We start from the raw sequence: 18,262 nt of genomic DNA on the forward strand, positions 1-18,262 counted from the left end.
TTGACAAGTGTCATAGCATCATGCTATTTTCATTACTGGGAGTTGGGAGATCTGAGGTCTAGTTTAATTCCTGCTACTAACTCAAAGAGCAAATCAGGTGGCCACTTTACCTTTCTACGTTTAGTTTCTTCATATATTCCTAGAGGAATTAAGTAATTGCTGAAATAATTCTTGCTCTTTTTAGTGGTTCTCCATCTTGAGTGTACTTAAAACTCACTTGGAGAATTTGTTCATATGCAGATTACTGAGTTCTGCCTCCAGATATTCTTATTCATTCGGTCTGAGGTGGGTTCCCAAACTGCAATTCAAAGTGTCCAGTTGATGCTAATGATGCCAATCCAGAGACTTAATGAACATAAGAATTGATGAGTGAAATATTTGTACTCCTGAGTAAACTGGTGAATTATAGAGCAAAGAGAGCCCAGTACTGATCTCCGAGACATCCACCTCTCAGATTAAAGACCTCCCTTCTGAGATGCCACCAGCCAAGCTGTCTCCGGGCAGTCTCCATTACCCAACATTCCCCGTATGTGCTACCTAAAATCACAGCTAGGTGTCACTGTAATTCTGGGGCAAATTGGTCCCAAGGAGAGGTGTGTGCTAGGGCACTGAGGAATATGACACCAGCTCCTTTTTCTGTGGGTTAGAAAGATCTAAGAGAGCGCCTAGAAAATTATCTGCATAAAATGATCACAGTTAGGGATGGATCATAAACTCTCAATCCCAAGAGGAACTGCCACAAAAAATAAAATAGACATGAGATGGGGTAGGAGAGTTGCCTAAAAATGAAGTCAGAATAGGGTCTTCTCATGGCTGAATTATCATAGACATTGAAAGTCTTTGCTCATTAAGGCAAGATTAGTGTCATGGGTGAGTGGAGCATTATGTTTTAGTGCTTTAACTTCTCTGAACCTCACTTCCCATTCCTTAAAATAAATACTGTAAAAGCAAAACAAAACAGAAAGTAACTCCAATTTCTTCACAGCATTTCTATAAGATCAAATGAAATGCTTTATAGAAAATTATTTGTAAATTGCTAACTTATTAAATAAATTTTTGCTAGCAGTGAGTTCTTTCTAAGGCCCTTTATTGGCTTTTTAGATAATACTATCATAGCATTCTTATTTATTTACAATTGAACATAAAATTGCCAGATAACCATTATTTTCTTAAGTAGCCATGATGAAATAGTTATTTTCTCATATTTCATTACTGTTCACTCACTTTCATAGCCTATCTCCAATATAAAGAGGTTTAAAGAAGAATAAATAATTGAATTATATTTATCTTCATGTGGATTCTCTACTTTTTATAATATCTGCTATATTTAGATATTTAAAATTCCAAGTAGCTGACCTGTTTTTCCAGATGTTACACCTATAGTCATATGAGGCATTACAAAATGTTATATAAAGGCTTTTATACTAGCCTACTGACTGGTCTATTTGAATTATATAAATCATAGTTCCTCTGATAAAATAACTGAGCATGGGTGCTGTAGCTTTTTATTCCTTACTCATCCATTGGTCTCCACTCCATCCTGTCCCAACTACCAATTCTGAAGCCACATTCAGGTCTCTTTTTGCATTGGTACTACACTGCTTTTTAAAACCAGTCCCAAAGGATACAGAAGTGCTGACGCATAGGAGCACATGTACCCCAATGTTCATAGCGGCGCTTTCTACAATAGCCAAATCATGGAAAGAGCCTAAATGTCCATCACCTGATGACTGGATCAAGAAGATGGGGTATATATACACAATGGAGTACTACACGGCAATGAGAAAGAATGAAATCTGGCCATTCGTAGCAAAGTGGATGGACCTTGAGGGTGTCATGCTAAGTGAAATAAGTCAGGCAGAGAAGGACAGATACCATATGTTTGTACTTATAGGTCTAACAGGAAAATAGGAGAAACCTAATGGAGGACCAGGGGGAGGGGAAGAGGGAAAGACAGTTGGGGAGAGAGAGGGACACAAATCATGAGAGACTATTGAGTGCTGAGAGTGAACTGAGGGCTGAAGGGGGAGGGGAGAGGGGAAGGAGGTGATGGACATGGAGGGGGGCACTTGTGGGGAGAAGCACTGGGTGTTATATTGAAATCAATTTGACAATAAACTATTATAAAAAATAAAATAAAACCAGTTCCACTGTTTCTCTAATGAAAAGCTCCTTTTCCTCATAAGTGGACTGCCAGTCCACAACCTGTATCACCATATGTAGCTTCTCCCATGTGCACTACAGTCACCACTGACCATAGCCATCCTCCAAACACATGGACTCAAAATATGGCTTCTCATCCTTCAGGGCACTGGAGGGTGGGGTTTTCCCTGTAGCAAATTCTCCGACTTGGCAAAATGACTATTATTGTCTCCTTGGCATAATCAGGAAGAAGCATAGGACAAATGTATAGAACTGAGTTTTTATCTTTTTTATTAACACTTTGAGGAATAAGAGTCTTCCAAAATGAGAGATGTTTTTATACACTGTACTTGCAAGCCACTATTTTCATTTAACATTTAAGTTGTAGAGGGGGGAAAAAGCCACCTTTATCCTTTAAAGTTTGCTGCAGTGTAACTATTCCAGAGGCGCATGAACTATCTTACCTTTGATCGTGTTGATAATCTGAAGACCCTTTCTATTTGGGGTTACTATGGTTACAGCTGCACCGGCGATGTGTGAGCTGCGCTGCTGTTTTGATAAAAATAGGTATTAACTACTAGTCATAGTGCTTCTCATTTCACAGCAGTTCTTGCAGAAGAACAGCATATTTAAAAGAAAAGAGAAGAAAAAGCCTTTCCAAAGAACCATGAAGGAACATCTGCATAAATAATGGTGATTGGTCATGTGTATAAAAATATTTTTAATTAAATTCTTTTTAATTAAACAGGGCATTTTGCTGAATCCTTGTCTGTTATTTGCACCAAGCTTAGCCTTGAGGAAGATGGCTGATTAACAAACCCAAGAATCTATAATTAAAAGTAGAACTGTTATTTTTGGAGAAATGCCTCTCCGGTAAGGGTGACTTAATGGGGCTGTCTCATATTTTTTCATTTGTCATTGAATTCTCAGGTTCGAAATTTGAGTTCTTTTTTTTTTTTAACATAGGGGAAGTGATTACCAACACTGGCATAATCAGAAGAGTTTTTATTTTTTAGCTTTATTTTCCTTCAGTCCCTTTAATCACACTCTCCTTTTACTGTTGTTCAATATTTAATTGTGGATTTCATTTCTTTCTTTTGTTTAGATCATGTCTTCTTTTTAAAGTTATGTATATTGTTTCTTTCACCTCTGACCCACTCTGCCCATGCATTTCAGAGTTTCAGACTACAATAAGTTTGTGGTTTCCCATCACTGGTGTTATTAATATTCTACACAGGAATTCAAGAGAAAACTGAGTAACTTTCTATTTGTAGTCAAAAATAAGATGAAATGTACAAAGTAGGTCCTTCAGTACTGGGCTGGCTTAGAGAACAGAGACAACATTCATTTAATATCTGCTGAGCAGCATAGGAGGAGACTGAGATGGTTTATGCCTACATTCTGAAACAAAACAAAACACTCACATAGAGTTTAAGGTTCATGTCCTTCAACCATTTGCCCAGTTCCTTGTGGAGAAACTTGGGTGACTCTGCTTTTTAGTATCTAATATTTGGTAGAGAAGTATTGTATTGTTATTGCTGTGGGAGAAGGGAAACAATGAGGGAATATTCAGGGCCTTTTCTTATGCTTTCATTGAATTCCGGGGAGGGGGTGGGGATTACACCTCTGAGGAAGTCAGAGGATATTAGGCCAGCGTACTTCCCGTGGAAGGCAGCGGACTTCTGGACACTGCAGAGAGACCAGCCACTTTCACTATGTATTGTGTTTCAAACCTGCACACGGTGTCATTTAACAGTACTCTCCTGCATTTTTCTGTGTCTATCCCATTCCATATTAAGCACACTGGGATAGTATCAGTTTAAAAGCCTCTACATAAACCTAGGTCTATAAAACACCATCATATAAACCCAGACTCTATTCTTGAACAAATTTACTCAGAAATAAAAATAACAGCTTAGATTTATATTGTGTATCTTTTTTGAAGAACTCAAATAGCTTCCACACTCAGCACTTCAGTTATTCTCACATAGTTTTCCTGGATAGAGAGGATGCATTTAAGTGAAATAATTGGGTGCAGAGGATTTTTAAAAATTTTCTCAAGATTTCACAGTAAGTTAAAGAAAAATTGATACAAAAGCCAGACCTTTTATTTCCTTAGATACCTAGACTATGTTTTTGCAAGTTACTAACAACCATGTGATCAAAATATTATTGACTTTAGCTAATTTGCAGCTAGTTTTAAAATCAGTAACATCTTTATTCTACCCATCAAACCAACAATGCACGGGAGTCAATACTTAGAAGCAACCCAAAGCCACCAACTGACAGCAAATGAAAAGCTGCATCTGAATTTTTTGCCTTGGAGTATGTCATCCAGTGATAACAACCATCAGCTGAGTGTGTACACATATATCATCTAATTTGATCATCCCCACAGTCAATTATCTTCATTCTAATAAACTGAGGTTCTAAATACATAAGTGGTTTATTTAAATTTACAAGGCTCCTAAGTGCCAGAGATGAGAGACAAAGCATGTCCAATATTCTTGGGTCTATACCACTGCTACTTCTCAAAATAGAACAGTGATGTACCAATTAGGCTTAGCACAAAATGAAACCCAACACTCAAGTTCTCCTTTTATGATTAGTTTCACTGAGCAAACATTTATTCAGCACCTGCTATGTGGCAGTCACTGTAGGAGTGGTTGAGGAAAGGGGTAATGAACCAGACACTGACCCTGCCCTCAAGAAGCTCCTCTCTAAAGGGGGATGTAGATACAACAAGTTTGGTACCAACAACAAGTTGATAGTCCAAGTAGCTTTGTAAGCACACAGGAAGGGATTATGGACCCCTGTACCATTCCTGTGGGGAGGGGATCTAGGAAGGCTTAGAGCTTCCCTTACCTCAAGCCAGTATTTTGCCTGATTGAGGAAGATAACATGTCATTTGGAAGAAATATGAACCATGTTTCTCTCCTATAAGAGATGGCCCTATAAATAGAGGCTTTTCATTCCCATGTAGGGCCACATACAACATGACTTGCTCAAACTTAGCAAGATCTCCCTGGGCTCAGACACCTTTGGGGATGTCCTGACTTGATAATCCTGCAACTCAGGGTCAAGGCAAGGAGAGCACATGCACTCGCTATTATAACTCTCCTCACTCATGCATACAAGAATCAAACTTACAATCATTTGTCTATGACACTATTTTATAGTTGCTGTTTAACTCCTGATTTCAGTGCTGCACCCAGCCACCCAGGCCCCATCAGCATTATTAGGAAAACATGTACACTTTATATCTGGGGTTGTTAGTTTGGAGTTTGAGACTGAGAGCCACAGAACTTTGGCTTTGGAAGGACCTTAAAGACCTTACTCAACTGTACTTTTAGACACGGACCTGAGACTCTGAGAGAGAAAGTAAATGCCCACTGAACAAGAATTAGGTATTCTTTTCAAGTGCAGATATCTAAGGGATAATTTGTGAGAGAGGGAAATAGAAAAGATTTTCCATTGCTTCTCTGCTTGATAATATCCTTTTTGTTTTCCCTTGAAGTAAGTTTTGAGTGTCAAAGGAGAAACACATAGGTAGAAGGTATCATTCCATTTTATAGTGGACAAACCCTCTGATGGTTTTGTTGACATGAATAACAACAGTAATCATACCCATCATTAACGGAGCTACAATATACCAGATACCGTACATGAATTATCCCACTTAACTGTTATGCAAAACACTTACAAGGGAGAGAATATTTTTATCTTCACTGTACTGACAAGGGTTACTGAAAGCTTAGTGAGGTGAAGTAACTGGCTCAAGATCACCAAGTTTATATGCATCACAGCGAGTATCTGGATGCAGGTTAGTTTTAGTTTGGAGCCAAGTTCCCAATCATTATCTCTATATTGGGACAGAGTTGTAAATAGCAAGGTCTTAGCACAAAGGTCTCTCTTCAGATATTAGAAACTCAGGTATGGAAAATCAGCTCCACAAAATAGAACTGGAGAAGATAATAGATGACAACCAACTATATAAATGCTTCAGGATATTGAAAGTGGATAAAGCAAGACTCCAGGTGTTCTGAGGATGGGATTCCAAGAACACACTGAAAAAGTGTTGGAAGCAATTCAATGGCTCTGTGGACAGCTGGGAAACAGCTGTGGCAGACAGACCTCTGGCTCACTGCTTTGGGGAACAGAATGGCTCTGTTTAAATGAAAGCAGTTCATTCTCAGCAATACTCAAAGGCAGACCGGCAGGAAAGTCAGCATCCAACCCACACATAACATTTAGGTGCTAACGAAGAGGTTGCACATTGTGGCAAATTTAATGGAAATTTCTTAAGAGTATTTCCCTGGACAAGAGGCTGTTTGGCTCCCTGTAGGGCTCAGCTTGGCTGCCTAAGGTCAGAAGGCAATTAAAGAGTCATGTTGAAGATGGCCCTTACTGTCAGGCTGGTATAAGTGCAGAGCTCATACCTGCACACCCCTGAAAGTGAGTGCCTCCTTTAAAATGAGATGCCTAGAGGAGCCAGGAGAGCACCCACTAGTAGCAGACTGGGGACTGGGTCCTCTTGCCCTGCATTGCCTTGCTTTAGAATTCCTTGCAGAGCAGCTTCCCTCCTAGAACACAACCAAGAGAGGACAGAGGCTGGCCTTTTACCTGGATACTACAGATAAAAAGCATTGTGTTGTTCAATTTATTATTTTGAATTGAAATGGAGACACCTTTTTGTAACAAGTGCTGCCAGGTCAGAGAGTGGGCAAAGAAGTGACTGATCACAGTGGAAAAATACAAGAGAGGCAGGGGCTGGTCTGCTTCTCAAGGGATTAGCTACATGGTGCATGACCTTCAAGAGTCATTCATTCATTCACTCATTTAATCAACAGAATTAATTGTCTACTGCTAGTCAGAAACTCTAAAAGGCATTGATGAATATGTAGGTGAACAACTGATAACCGGTGGTGACCAGCTTTTTATCCAAGAGGACCTATTCAAAGAAAAGTTAAAATGCTTGCAAGCTATTTCTCAGGCGTTTGTTTTAAATGCTGCTTTCGGGGCGCCCGGATGGCTCAGACAGTGAAGCGTCCAACTTGGGCTCAGGTCATGATCTCACGGTTCGTGGGTTCGAGCCCCGCGTCAGGCTCTGTGCTGACAGCCTAGAGCCTGTCTTCAGATTCTGTGACTCCTTCTCTCTCTGACCCTCCCCTGCTCACGCTGTCTCTCTCTCTCTCTTTCGAAAATAAAAATATTTTTTAAAAGGCTGTTATAAATCTTAAAAAATAAATGCTGCTTTCACGTAAGAAAATGCATTTATCTGCCGTCAAATTCCTGCATTTTTATATTATTTTCAGACCAGGAAGGATTACCATAGAGGGCTAAATTTTCAGACATGACAAAGCTGGTTCATGCTGCATATCTGATGTTATATAGAACCGCTGGAACTGTTTTTGTTCGTTCGTTTGTTTTGCTTTCTTTGACTGACCTTGTAAATTACTGAACAGCAAAGTATGGTGGCTTGCTTCTTGATATCATATCCTCTAAAGTCCAGAGATCTTCCCATTTCAAACAAGATAACTCACAACATTTTTTAAACACAAACAAATAGCTTCTTGGTTGGTGATGATACCATTTCTGAGTCATTGAAGAGCAAGAGCAGCAGATTGACTGGGGCTGGCTGGGGAGTGGGGAACACCCACACCCAGTGTCAGGCACACAGTTGGTGCTTACCAAGTTTTTATTCCAGTAGAAGGACTCCAGGTGGAGTTGTCTTGGCAGTGTTGGATATTGGAGTCTAGTTAACAGAAAGGGATGGGCTGGAAATTAAGATGACTAGGTCTGGATGAGATTGCCCAGGATGAGATGGTAGAGTGAGAAGGGAACCAAGAAGGTATTCCTGGGCAGCATTTGTATTAAAGGAATGGGTTCACAAAGGAGAGAAAGAGAGGCTGGAGAGGCTGAGGGAAGCTAAGAGAGCCTAATCTCCCAGTATAAAGAAAGAGAGCACTTGGAGAGACAGTAACTGTCTACAGTGCCATGATACATAGAGGGCCTGGCAGTTTGGAAGCCCAGGGAGGAAGTCCTGAGGAGTCAGGAGGGGAGGGGTCCTCGTGTACGTCATCCTGGGCTGTGGGAAGAGACTCCAAGTTCCGTGCTTTATCTCTTCAGTAAGTTTTGTCAGTTTTTTAAATGGCTATTGTCCTTTCTGATTCCAAAAGTAGCTTATTTTAGTAAATTTATAAAATATCCAAAAAATTTTTTCAAAGAAAAAAAAATTTTAATGGACATTGCTTGCTTTTATCATGAGAGCTGCTTTCAGATTTTTGGCTTGCTCTCCTCAGGTTTGGTTTGCCTAGTTGTGCTGGCCTTCCATCTTGGTTTAGATTTCATTATTCTCACCTTGGCACCAATTCTTCATACTGACTGCTCAACAGTATATTCCAGATAGGATACACACTGGAAAATAAAGGAATTTGATAAGCTACAAAAGAATACATTCTGGGTAAACGAGTGATCTGTTGCGTGTCATGACCATATTGAGGGTGGCACACATGGCTGGTTAATCAGCACAAAGAGCCCCGTAGGCACGCATCTGCAAACCCATAGTCTTCTCATTGGTCTGGGTTTTTCCTTGCTAAGCGTGATCTAAAACATGGATGTATCTAAGTGACTTCTTTTCTACCAGTGGTGGGGTTGGGGCAGGGAGGACTGTGCTTATGAGAGGTCATTCTAGCCACATCCTTATTCAGTAACTCTTGTTAAAAAGTCAAATGCCTGGGGGCTTAACCTGCCCATTGTTTTGTACTTCTCTTGTGAAAGGGGAGCAGAGTGTCCTGGCTTGCTAGGGAAGCCATAACAAATTACCGCAAACAGTTCAGGACAATGCAAATTTACTATCTTACACTTCTTTAGGTTGGTAGTCAGGTTAACTCAGCTGAGTTCTCTACTCTGGGTCTTACAAGGCCAAAATCAAAGTATTGATTGGCTGGGTTCTTATGGGAAAGCTGTAGAAAAAATCCACTTTGAGCCTCGTTCAGGTGGTTAGCAGAATCTGTTCCTTGCAGTTGTGGGACTGGTGTCCCTGTTTCCTTGCTGACTGAAAGCTGAGGACACCCTTGCCTCCTAGAGATCTCTCTTTGGTCCTTTCAGGTGATCTTCTCCATCTCAGAGTCAGCAACAGTGTATGCTGTCCTTCTCACACATGAAATCTTCCTGACATACTTTTTTTTTTTTAGTCTCCTTTCTGCCTTCTCTTCAGTCAGTTCTCTGACTCCAGGCAAAGAAGTTTCTCTGAATTCAAGGTCTTATGTGACTAGGTTGGATCCAATCATATAATCCAACATAATCTGCCTGTTTTAAGGTAACCTTAATTACACCTGCACTGTCTCTTTTGCGATATAAAGTAATAGATGCACAGCTTCCAGACATTAGTGTATGGACATCTTTGGAGGGCATTATTCAGCCTACCACACAGTGATGGCAGCAATGAGTGGATTCATGATATGATTTCTCTCCTCTTGTCTTTTTCCCCCTTTCTCTCTCACATGCTTACTGTTGACTCATCTCAGTTTTACTTTCATTCACTCTTAGCAGTTTTGCTAATCTGCTTAGAAAACAAGAATATTCACCTGTCATTCTGAAACTTTCCTCTACTATCTTTAGGGTCTTGAGCCACAGGTTGAGAAATGATGGTATAAGACACTATTTGTTTTATATCTTTTTGTAGCAAGAGAAACATTTGTTTGTGAGGCTCACTTATTTTATGTGTGATCATGACTAACATAATTATCTCTTTCCTTACATTAGTTACATTTAATGGGTCACAGTGATGTCTTTACCTCCAAGTGTTGATTTCTTGGGACCCATCCAAATTTTGGCTGCTTCATGACTCCACTGAGCTTTTCTCTGAATTTATTTCATGAATGTAGGTAAATCCTTGCCTACCATGCTCATTTTTAAAAGGGAAAAATGCTTAAGTTATAATCCGGATTGGAGAATCCTTGTACAACAGGGTGAGTCATCCTCACGCAGATACTGGGTATACTGCAAAGATTCCCCATTAAACTGCACCATGGCTCATTAAACAGCATTGGTGAGAAAATTGGGTCTTTGTTAAATGTTTATGTTCTGTGCTAATGTTAAATTTAGAATATTCCCGTTTTAGGTACCTTTGGGGAAAATTTTAAAGTACTAGCTAATGTGCCAGCAGATTTCAGCCCATGAATTCCCAAAAACAGGATCTAAAAAACACCACCACCCCCAAACCCCAAATTTATTATCAGGTTTCTGTCTTTTCAATCTTTATGTATCTTATATATTTTTCTCTCCTTAATGCCAAGCCTCATATATTCGGATTACTTTCTTAGACTCTCAGTGATTTCTAAGGACCGTACTTTTGGTTTTTAAGCACAAGATGAAGTAGATTATTCTGGAACATCATTCAGCCATGTTTGAAGTCAAGTAAAAGATATGTGATTGTCAGTGTTTTTATTATGCATCTACATATTGAAGAAACAATCTCTGTCCACAAAGCACTTAAATCCCTAAAAAAGCTTAAACAAATACAAATACTGACAGAAATGTGATTCCAGAAGTGTGCTAGTGGACTTAATATGCAAAGAAAAATTTTCCTCATTTAAGAGTTATTAGAGGGGAGCCAGGGTGGCTCGGTCAGGTAAGCATCCTGACTCTTGATTTCAGCCCAGATCATGATCTCAGGGTCTTGACATCAAGTCCTTCCTCAGGCTCCGTGCTGAGCGTGGAGCCTGCTTAGGACTCTCTTTTTCTCTCCTTCTGCCCTCCCCTGCAAAAACAGTTAATAGAAATCCTCTTCACATATGCCAAAAGAATCAGCTCATTATTGTGTGACAAAAGATACTAAGATCTATGGAGGCTTGCTTAACAGGAATCCAAGAAGAATATTAAGCTCTATAGAAAATGATTTGAGGGACTATTTTTTTTTCCATTTCTTTACAAGGTGGTGCTTAGCTAACATCACTCTTAATGCATAGAATATAAGCTAATTCATTACATAAAACAAATGGCTTAGGACAATGCTTCTCAAATTTTTTGTTGTCACAACTCCTTTATAACTCTTCAGATTAGGGAAGACCTCAAGGAGTTTATGTATATTATATCTATCAATATGTACCATATTAGAACTTAAAATTTGTAAACATATTTTATTAAGTTAAAATTATAATAAGAAACCATTTACATCTTAGGTAACAGGTTTATGAAAAATAAACTAATTTCCAAAACAAAACAATTTACTGAGAAGAGTGACATTGTTTTACATTTTTTAAAAAATATGTGTTGTAATAGAAGACAGCTCAAGTCTCACATCTGCCTCTGCATTTAGTTGCGCTATCCCACATCATATAGCCCCTGGAAATTTCCACTGTACACAGATGAAAGATTAAGAATGAAAAATGCAAGTGACATTTTCATATTATTCTGAAAATGATTTTGACCTTGGGGATCTTCCTGTATAGGTTTCAGGAAGCTCCAGACGTCCCTAGATGATACTTTGAAAACATTGCCTTTGGGCAATAGAGCTTATTTCTCCTAAGGATCCCTGGTGAAGAAGACTATAATAGTGTGGTTGCATATAATATTTTCTCCACTACTAACTCTGTACCAAAGTGATATATCATACTGATGGTCAAAATAAAATTATATTTTAAGGCTAAATCATTCTGATGTTTTGTATAATTTCTAGTTATTAACTTTCTAGATCTAGTATCACTTCTCTGACCTATTTCAAAAGGGTGAGGTTTTCTAGTTGTATTTCTGGGTTATGATTACCAGAGCTTGACTGGCAAAAACCAATCTGTGTACTCATTCTGCTGCTGAGTCTCCACTAAGAAGATCTAGGCTCCAAAAAAATTCCAGTATTTGATGCCTCAATTTTTCTGGTAGCCCCTCCTTGAAATGTCACCATATACAGTATTTTAGAAAGGTAGGGAACGTTGCAGAATTTCCTCCTCCATCATCCCTCTGAGAAAATGAAAATGCATTTTCACAATACTTACTTTTGGAAGTGGAAAAATGCTGCCTTGTTTATGAGAATTCCAAGGGTCTCCACCTGTCAGGTTTGACACAATTCAGCTGCACAAGCCTGAGATATGTGATTCTCCATGTGTCGGGGACAAGTGTCATACAAACTAATTTGCACAGAAAACCACACAGAGCACTGGGAAAGCCAGCATTTGGACAAGGCTGAGTGATGACTTAGAACTACAGGGGTAGGAACTATTGTGTGGAGTTGCCCATAGACCCAGGCAGGTTGTTGAGAGCTGCCACATTAAAATATCATTTGAAATTTAAATTTCTTGTAAAACACCAAAAAAAAAATATGGGTCAGAAAGCTGCTAATGGGGATCCTAGGGAAAGGACTGCTACTAAATCACCCTGAAGACTTAGAAGTGACTGAAAGAGCAAGAGCATTGGAAAAGTGGTCAGTTAAAATGTTGGCAGTAAAAAAAAAAAAGACAAAGAAGCAAAACATCCTTTTAAAAGTCAGCACATGGAGGTATTGATGGGGTCAGGCAGTCACCATCTTTGTTTTTATTTCCGGGTATGTTTATTACATTTGAGGTGAGAAAATACTAATTTTGATGCTCTAATAAGATAATAAGATTGTAGTAGGGGACACGACTCTTGGTGTGATGAAGAAATTAATCCAAATATCATATTACTTCACTGTTAAGGCTTTTCTCTTGAAGAATGAGAATTATATATGACCTTAATAATTGTTCATAAAACTTGAATCATCCCTCCCAACCAGCAGACATTTTCAACCCTCTTTTAGCCTCTAATTGATACCTTGTCTCCTTGCTTTCAGCAGATGATCTTGCTTTACTGAGAAGACAACCTTATTTCAACCCCTCAGTTGTTCTCTGCCTTCTCTAGACCTTGATCCAGCCATTTCCCTTCTTTTTCCTCTCTCTTCAACCTCTCTTTCCTCTGGCTTATTCTGCACAGTCTATAAATTAGAAATCTAAGAGAAATTTTCACTTGGCTTTATACTCCACAGGCTACTATTTTTTCTCTTCCCATCCCTTTCTAGCAAGTGCAGTCCATACCACTGACTCATCATTCATGCCCCCCACTACCCCTTGCTGTTTGACTGCTACAATTATTTTCTATTTTCTCAGATATCTCTAACTATTCAGTGACATTTCTCAATCATCCACTACTCTTACCTGAGGTAATTGTGTGTGTGTGTGTGTGTGTGTGTGTGTGTGTGTGTGTGTGTTGATCTATTTACACCTGAGGTTATATGTGCTTACTTGTGTGGTATGTATTATTTCTGTCCCTTACTTTAGAGTCTAAGTGGGTTTTTTCTAGCTAAAAGGTCAGGTGGGAGAGGGTGTGTGGAGGAGGAGCCCCAAACCCCAAAAGAAGTGCTGGAACTTGCCAGTAAGAGATAAGTGGAACTAAAGTGTGACAAAGACAAATATGACCAAAGTCAGAGGTTCAAGAAATTGGATTGTGTCTCCTCTCCTTCCTGTCTACATGGTGTCTGTCCAGTGTGTTCTCCTCATACTCCCACAAAAAGGCTTATCAAAATAGGCAAAGATTTTGGGCCCAGGTTGTCCTTACAAACCCAGCCCAGTGTGGGCAGAGCTGGGGTGAGTGTGTCCTCACTGTTGCAAAACATGGTCTCCTGGGAAAGTGCCACAAGAGTCTCGGACATTCTGTGTAAGATCGAGCCCTGCCAGTGAGCTAATTAAATGAGTTGTTTAAGAGCTCCAAGCTTAGAGCAAGAGTGGGCTGTGAACTTCCTGACTCACCTATTCAACTCACTTGTGGTCCCAGCAAATATTCCCTCCTGTAGGACACACTGCCTGGCTTTATTTCGAAGCTGTTCCATTTCTTCACAGGGTAGATAGGAATGTGCAAAGTAATAGCTTTTCTCTTTTGTGTGGGATATCGCTTATGAAGTAGAGTTCAGTTCTTTGTGCCAAAAGAATTGTGGGAATGTCAGAACAGTTTTGAACAAAACTGCATATTCAATTAAAAGCCCTTCTCTTCAAACGCCCTAAGTTCTCACTAGAAAGATGAGGAGTCCCTCTCAGCACAGAGGGGACCCTATAACTGGGAAGGTGGGTTGTGAAACCCAGGTTCTTCATCCCTATTTGTGAGCCAGGAAACTGCTGTGGGAGAGCAGATGAGCTGCAAGTCATCTTTAGAGCTTAGAAATACAAATAACTACAGAGACCAAAGTCAACAGTTCGCTGCCATGATAGAATTTTGTGGTTTAGGAATAACTTTACTTTTGTTTCACAAGATCCTAGCAAAAGGAAAATGCTGTTAATTAACCCCCAACTGATGCCTCTTTGTTTTGATGAGATACAGGGTCTTTATTCTACCCAAGAAGGAGAAAGGTACTTTTTCTGAGCAGAGGTAATTGCTGCCTCTCCCTACTACTACTACCTGCAAAGGCTAAGGGTTGTAGCAAATGTGAATAGCTACCAACTACTAGAGAGTACATCTCTGCCTTTTACCTCTCATAATTAAGGACGTATTCAGCTAGAATAATGAAATTGATTATATGCCTGGTAAAATGGGATCTGGCTAATTGTCATGCCAATTCGTGACATTTTATTTCTGTTGTCTCTTCTACCTCAAAGCTGGTTGTTGAGTTCAATACTCCTTCCTCTAGGATAACTTTTAGTAAATAAAAATCTGTTTATAGGAATTCATGATGGATAGTTTCCAGCTGATTTGTTTAGGCTTAGGGTTATGTTTGACACATATACCATATGTTTTTTTCATGTTTCTTTTTCTCCACTCATCCCTTAACTGTAAATGTCCCCCAAGAATCTCTTATGAACTCTCTTCTTTGTCTATACACTCTGCCCAGACACTTAGCCATGTTTATGGCTTTGTGTTTCTTCTATGTGCTTATTAACCCCCAAATTCTTTCTTCTGACTTAACTCTGTAGAGTTCAAACATTTTATTTCTAACTTTTTATTAAAATTTCTATTTGAAATTCCATCTGAGTATTTAAGGCAGCATGTCCAAAACCAAACTTACTGGATTCCCCTGTGTACAAACTAATTTCTCTTATGCAAACTTATCTACTAATTGTTCAGGATTAAAACCCAGAGTCACTCCTTGCTGCCTGTCAAACACCAAGACTCACCAATTCTGTATCCCAAATATCTTGGACATACAGTCTCTTCTGCTGTGTCCTCTTTGCCATTACCTTTTACTTATTCACTGATTAAAGTTGATTACTGTATTGTAGCACTGTCCTAAGGGCTACTGGCATGCAGGGAAGATGAGAATCAATGCATAAGTGAAGTACAAAGTGCTGTGGTCATTGACTTATCAGAACCCAGGATGGTTGATGTACAGAGTAGAGCAGGATGTTCAGGAGTTTGTGAGTCTGAATTTAGGACTCTTCTAGTAGAACCATCTCTTGCTAGAACATTTGGGAAAGCCTCTAGCTGTACATCCATTCTTCCCTCTGCCCTGCTGCCTGTGCTTTATTTCCCAAACTGAAGTCAGACTCTCGCTTTTCTGAATAAAATCCTTTCCAGGCTGTCCACAGCAGAAGAGCAAGTGCCAGCCAAACTTCTTGACTCTACTTACAAAACCTTCCAACTCAGCCTTTGTTCCCCATAGCACTGTTCTTTTATACAACATAGTTACTAATCTCACAGCCCATGAAATAGGAAAGGAAAGAACAGAAATGAAAATGCCCACTCTGCCTTAAAAATTTACCATCAGAAGCATTTCCAACCATCCTCTTTACCCCTTTGGCAATCGACTCAGTGGATCTGTTTCCTAATGATGGTTGTTGACACTCTGCAAACCTGTTTCAAATATCAAGACACTGAATGGTTTTGATGAACACAGATAATCAGTGTGTGATTATATACTGTCCTGATGTATGTTCAGAGGCTCTATATGATATGTGGCATATAGTAGCTGTGCAGCACACTGCCAGAAATAAGTCCTTAGGTCCTGCTCATAGAAACATCAGGTTCATCTTTGTAGATGAGTATAATCTCAAGAGCGAATGAGAGCCAGGTGCTGGGCACCTCTCTCTTCACATGAGTGGGCCATGAAACAACATTCATTCAGTAATGTATTCATTCACTCATTCACGTATCAAACACTTATTGAGAGTTTGCCAAGTACCCTGTGTTGCAAAGATGTGCCCTATCCCCAGGGAGCTCAGAGTGTCTTCTGTGATAAGTTTTGTGATTTGATTCAAATGCTGGGATCACAAAAGAGTGAGCTGGGTTTCTGGTGAGTGATCAGGGGCCTGGGAGACACTTGAGAGGTTTTTAAAGATTGAAGAAAATTTTATGTTAGAGCAAGAAGGTACGTGTGTGTATGTGTGTCTGTGTCCGTGTGTGTGTGTGTGTGTGTGTGTGTGTGTGTGTGTGTTTAAAGAATGGGGGAATGGTAGACCATGGATGTGCTGCTCTGGTAAAGTGAACCAAAATGCAAAGTTAATTTAAAAACTACATGATCGTGGGGAGATTATAGCAAGTTCAATGTGGCTTGAGGCAGGCAGCAAAGGATTGGCAAGGGATACAGAGGGAGATGCTGGAAGTTAAACAAGGTGCAGATTATAGAAGACTTGTACCAAGGAGCTCAAACTTTCCCTATAAGCAGTGGGAAGCCCTGAGAAATCTCTAAGCAAGGGAGTGACTCATTGTTGTTGTTTTTTTAAAATAAAGATCCAGTGTGGGTACAGAAGATGGATTTGAGAAAATGAGCATTTAATGAATTGTTTTTAGAGGTGACCACACCCAAGGACAAATACATGGCTGTGTTTCAGCTAACCCTATATTTGTGTGTGTGTCCTCCTAGTGACGGTGCTGGCCATTTTCCATGAACTGCACGTCGACCCCGACCTATACACACTCCTGTTTGGGGAGAGTGTGTTGAATGATGCAGTGGCCATTGTCCTCACATAGTAAGTACCAGACGTGGGCCTCTATTTCTTTTACCATGTGAAATATGCTTCCACTTGATGATAATTCCCAGTGACTTTAATAGAATCATTTCTCTTATGTTATAGAGATGTGGCAATTTCTAGTTTTTAAGGAATTGTTACCACAGAAGATCTCTAATATTGGGTACAATTCATTAAGTACATAATTTTTAACGCTATTAATGAGTTTCATGTTTCTAACCTATTACAAGGTACGACCCAGAGGGTAACTGTGTTTTTTTCCTCAGGTGCCTATATTTAGCTGATTCATTTAGAGTTCCTAAAATGCATGTAAATGAACTTCCTTCATTTCAAGTCAATATCATTTACTTTTTTCTTTATACATGTCATTTGCCAGATAATGGACTAATGCTAACCATTGTATTTATAGTAAGTTTGACAAATTAGAGATAGAGCTTGAGAGTCACAATACTCTTTATTTCTCAGTGCAAATGTAATGTGTTATAGGAACACACACATCTTTAAATCATCAGGTCACATGTCAAACTAATGGAGCTTCAGCTAAGTGCTAATGTAATCATCCCTTGATCCTGGAAGAATTTTCTTTTTGAGATGAAAACTAGTGCTCTTTCCTCACCTTCTTTTAGACACTTATCATTTATATTTAATAAATGCCATGTCAGTGGCTTTCACTATGTCGAAGGTCTCTTCTTGGTTTTAGATTAAGACCAACATTTTGGGCAACTGTCAAATACCCCAACGGAAAACAGCTATCTGATAATTAAATGTGACAACAGGATTCAATTCAGGGTGTTAATTACTTCAAATGCATTTGAAAATATATTGTGAAGTAACAAAGGATTTTTAAAGTCAGATCTCACAGAGGGAAGCAAGAAATCATAGAGCAGAACGATTCTTCTGCCAGCTGACATTTCTTAAGGCTGCCACGGAAAGTTGCCACTGAATTCAGCAAATTTTTTTCCCTTTTTTGTATATATATATATATATATTTATGTTTTTTGAATATAATACAATTTATTTTTTTAACATATGCAATTATTTTCCATCCTTTACAATACAGTAGTTGCAATGACACTCAAAACAGAAAAGCAAAGTAAAAAATCAAAACACCAACTTCTGTTTCATGTAATTAGACTTATACAGAAATTAGAAGGTTAAGTAACAACTAGTTAATCACCTAATTTCACAGCTATCTGAAGTGGCGATCGTTATAT

At 39.2% G+C, this 18,262-nt stretch overlaps 1 protein-coding gene and 1 long non-coding RNA gene across 2 annotated transcripts in view; one reads left to right on the forward strand and one right to left on the reverse strand.

The window, feature by feature from the left end:
- SLC9A9 (solute carrier family 9 member A9) overlaps window positions 1–18,262 on the forward strand; it is a 534,926-nt gene that overhangs the window by 154,973 nt on the left and 361,691 nt on the right. Inside the window, exon 6 of the mRNA XM_029940098.1 lies at window positions 16,943–17,048. Coding sequence (XP_029795958.1) covers window positions 16,943–17,048 — 106 coding nt within the window. The remainder of the gene's footprint in view (window positions 1–16,942; window positions 17,049–18,262) is intronic.
- The window catches only part of LOC115292171, a 55,730-nt gene continuing 45,938 nt past the window's right edge, over window positions 8,471–18,262 (reverse strand). Inside the window, exon 3 of the long non-coding RNA XR_003908831.1 lies at window positions 8,471–8,559. This is a non-coding gene — a long non-coding RNA (uncharacterized LOC115292171). The remainder of the gene's footprint in view (window positions 8,560–18,262) is intronic.

Source organism: Suricata suricatta, chromosome 5 (genome assembly GCF_006229205.1).
Source record: "Suricata suricatta isolate VVHF042 chromosome 5, meerkat_22Aug2017_6uvM2_HiC, whole genome shotgun sequence".
In the NCBI taxonomy this organism is placed as follows: domain Eukaryota; kingdom Metazoa; phylum Chordata; class Mammalia; order Carnivora; family Herpestidae; genus Suricata; species Suricata suricatta.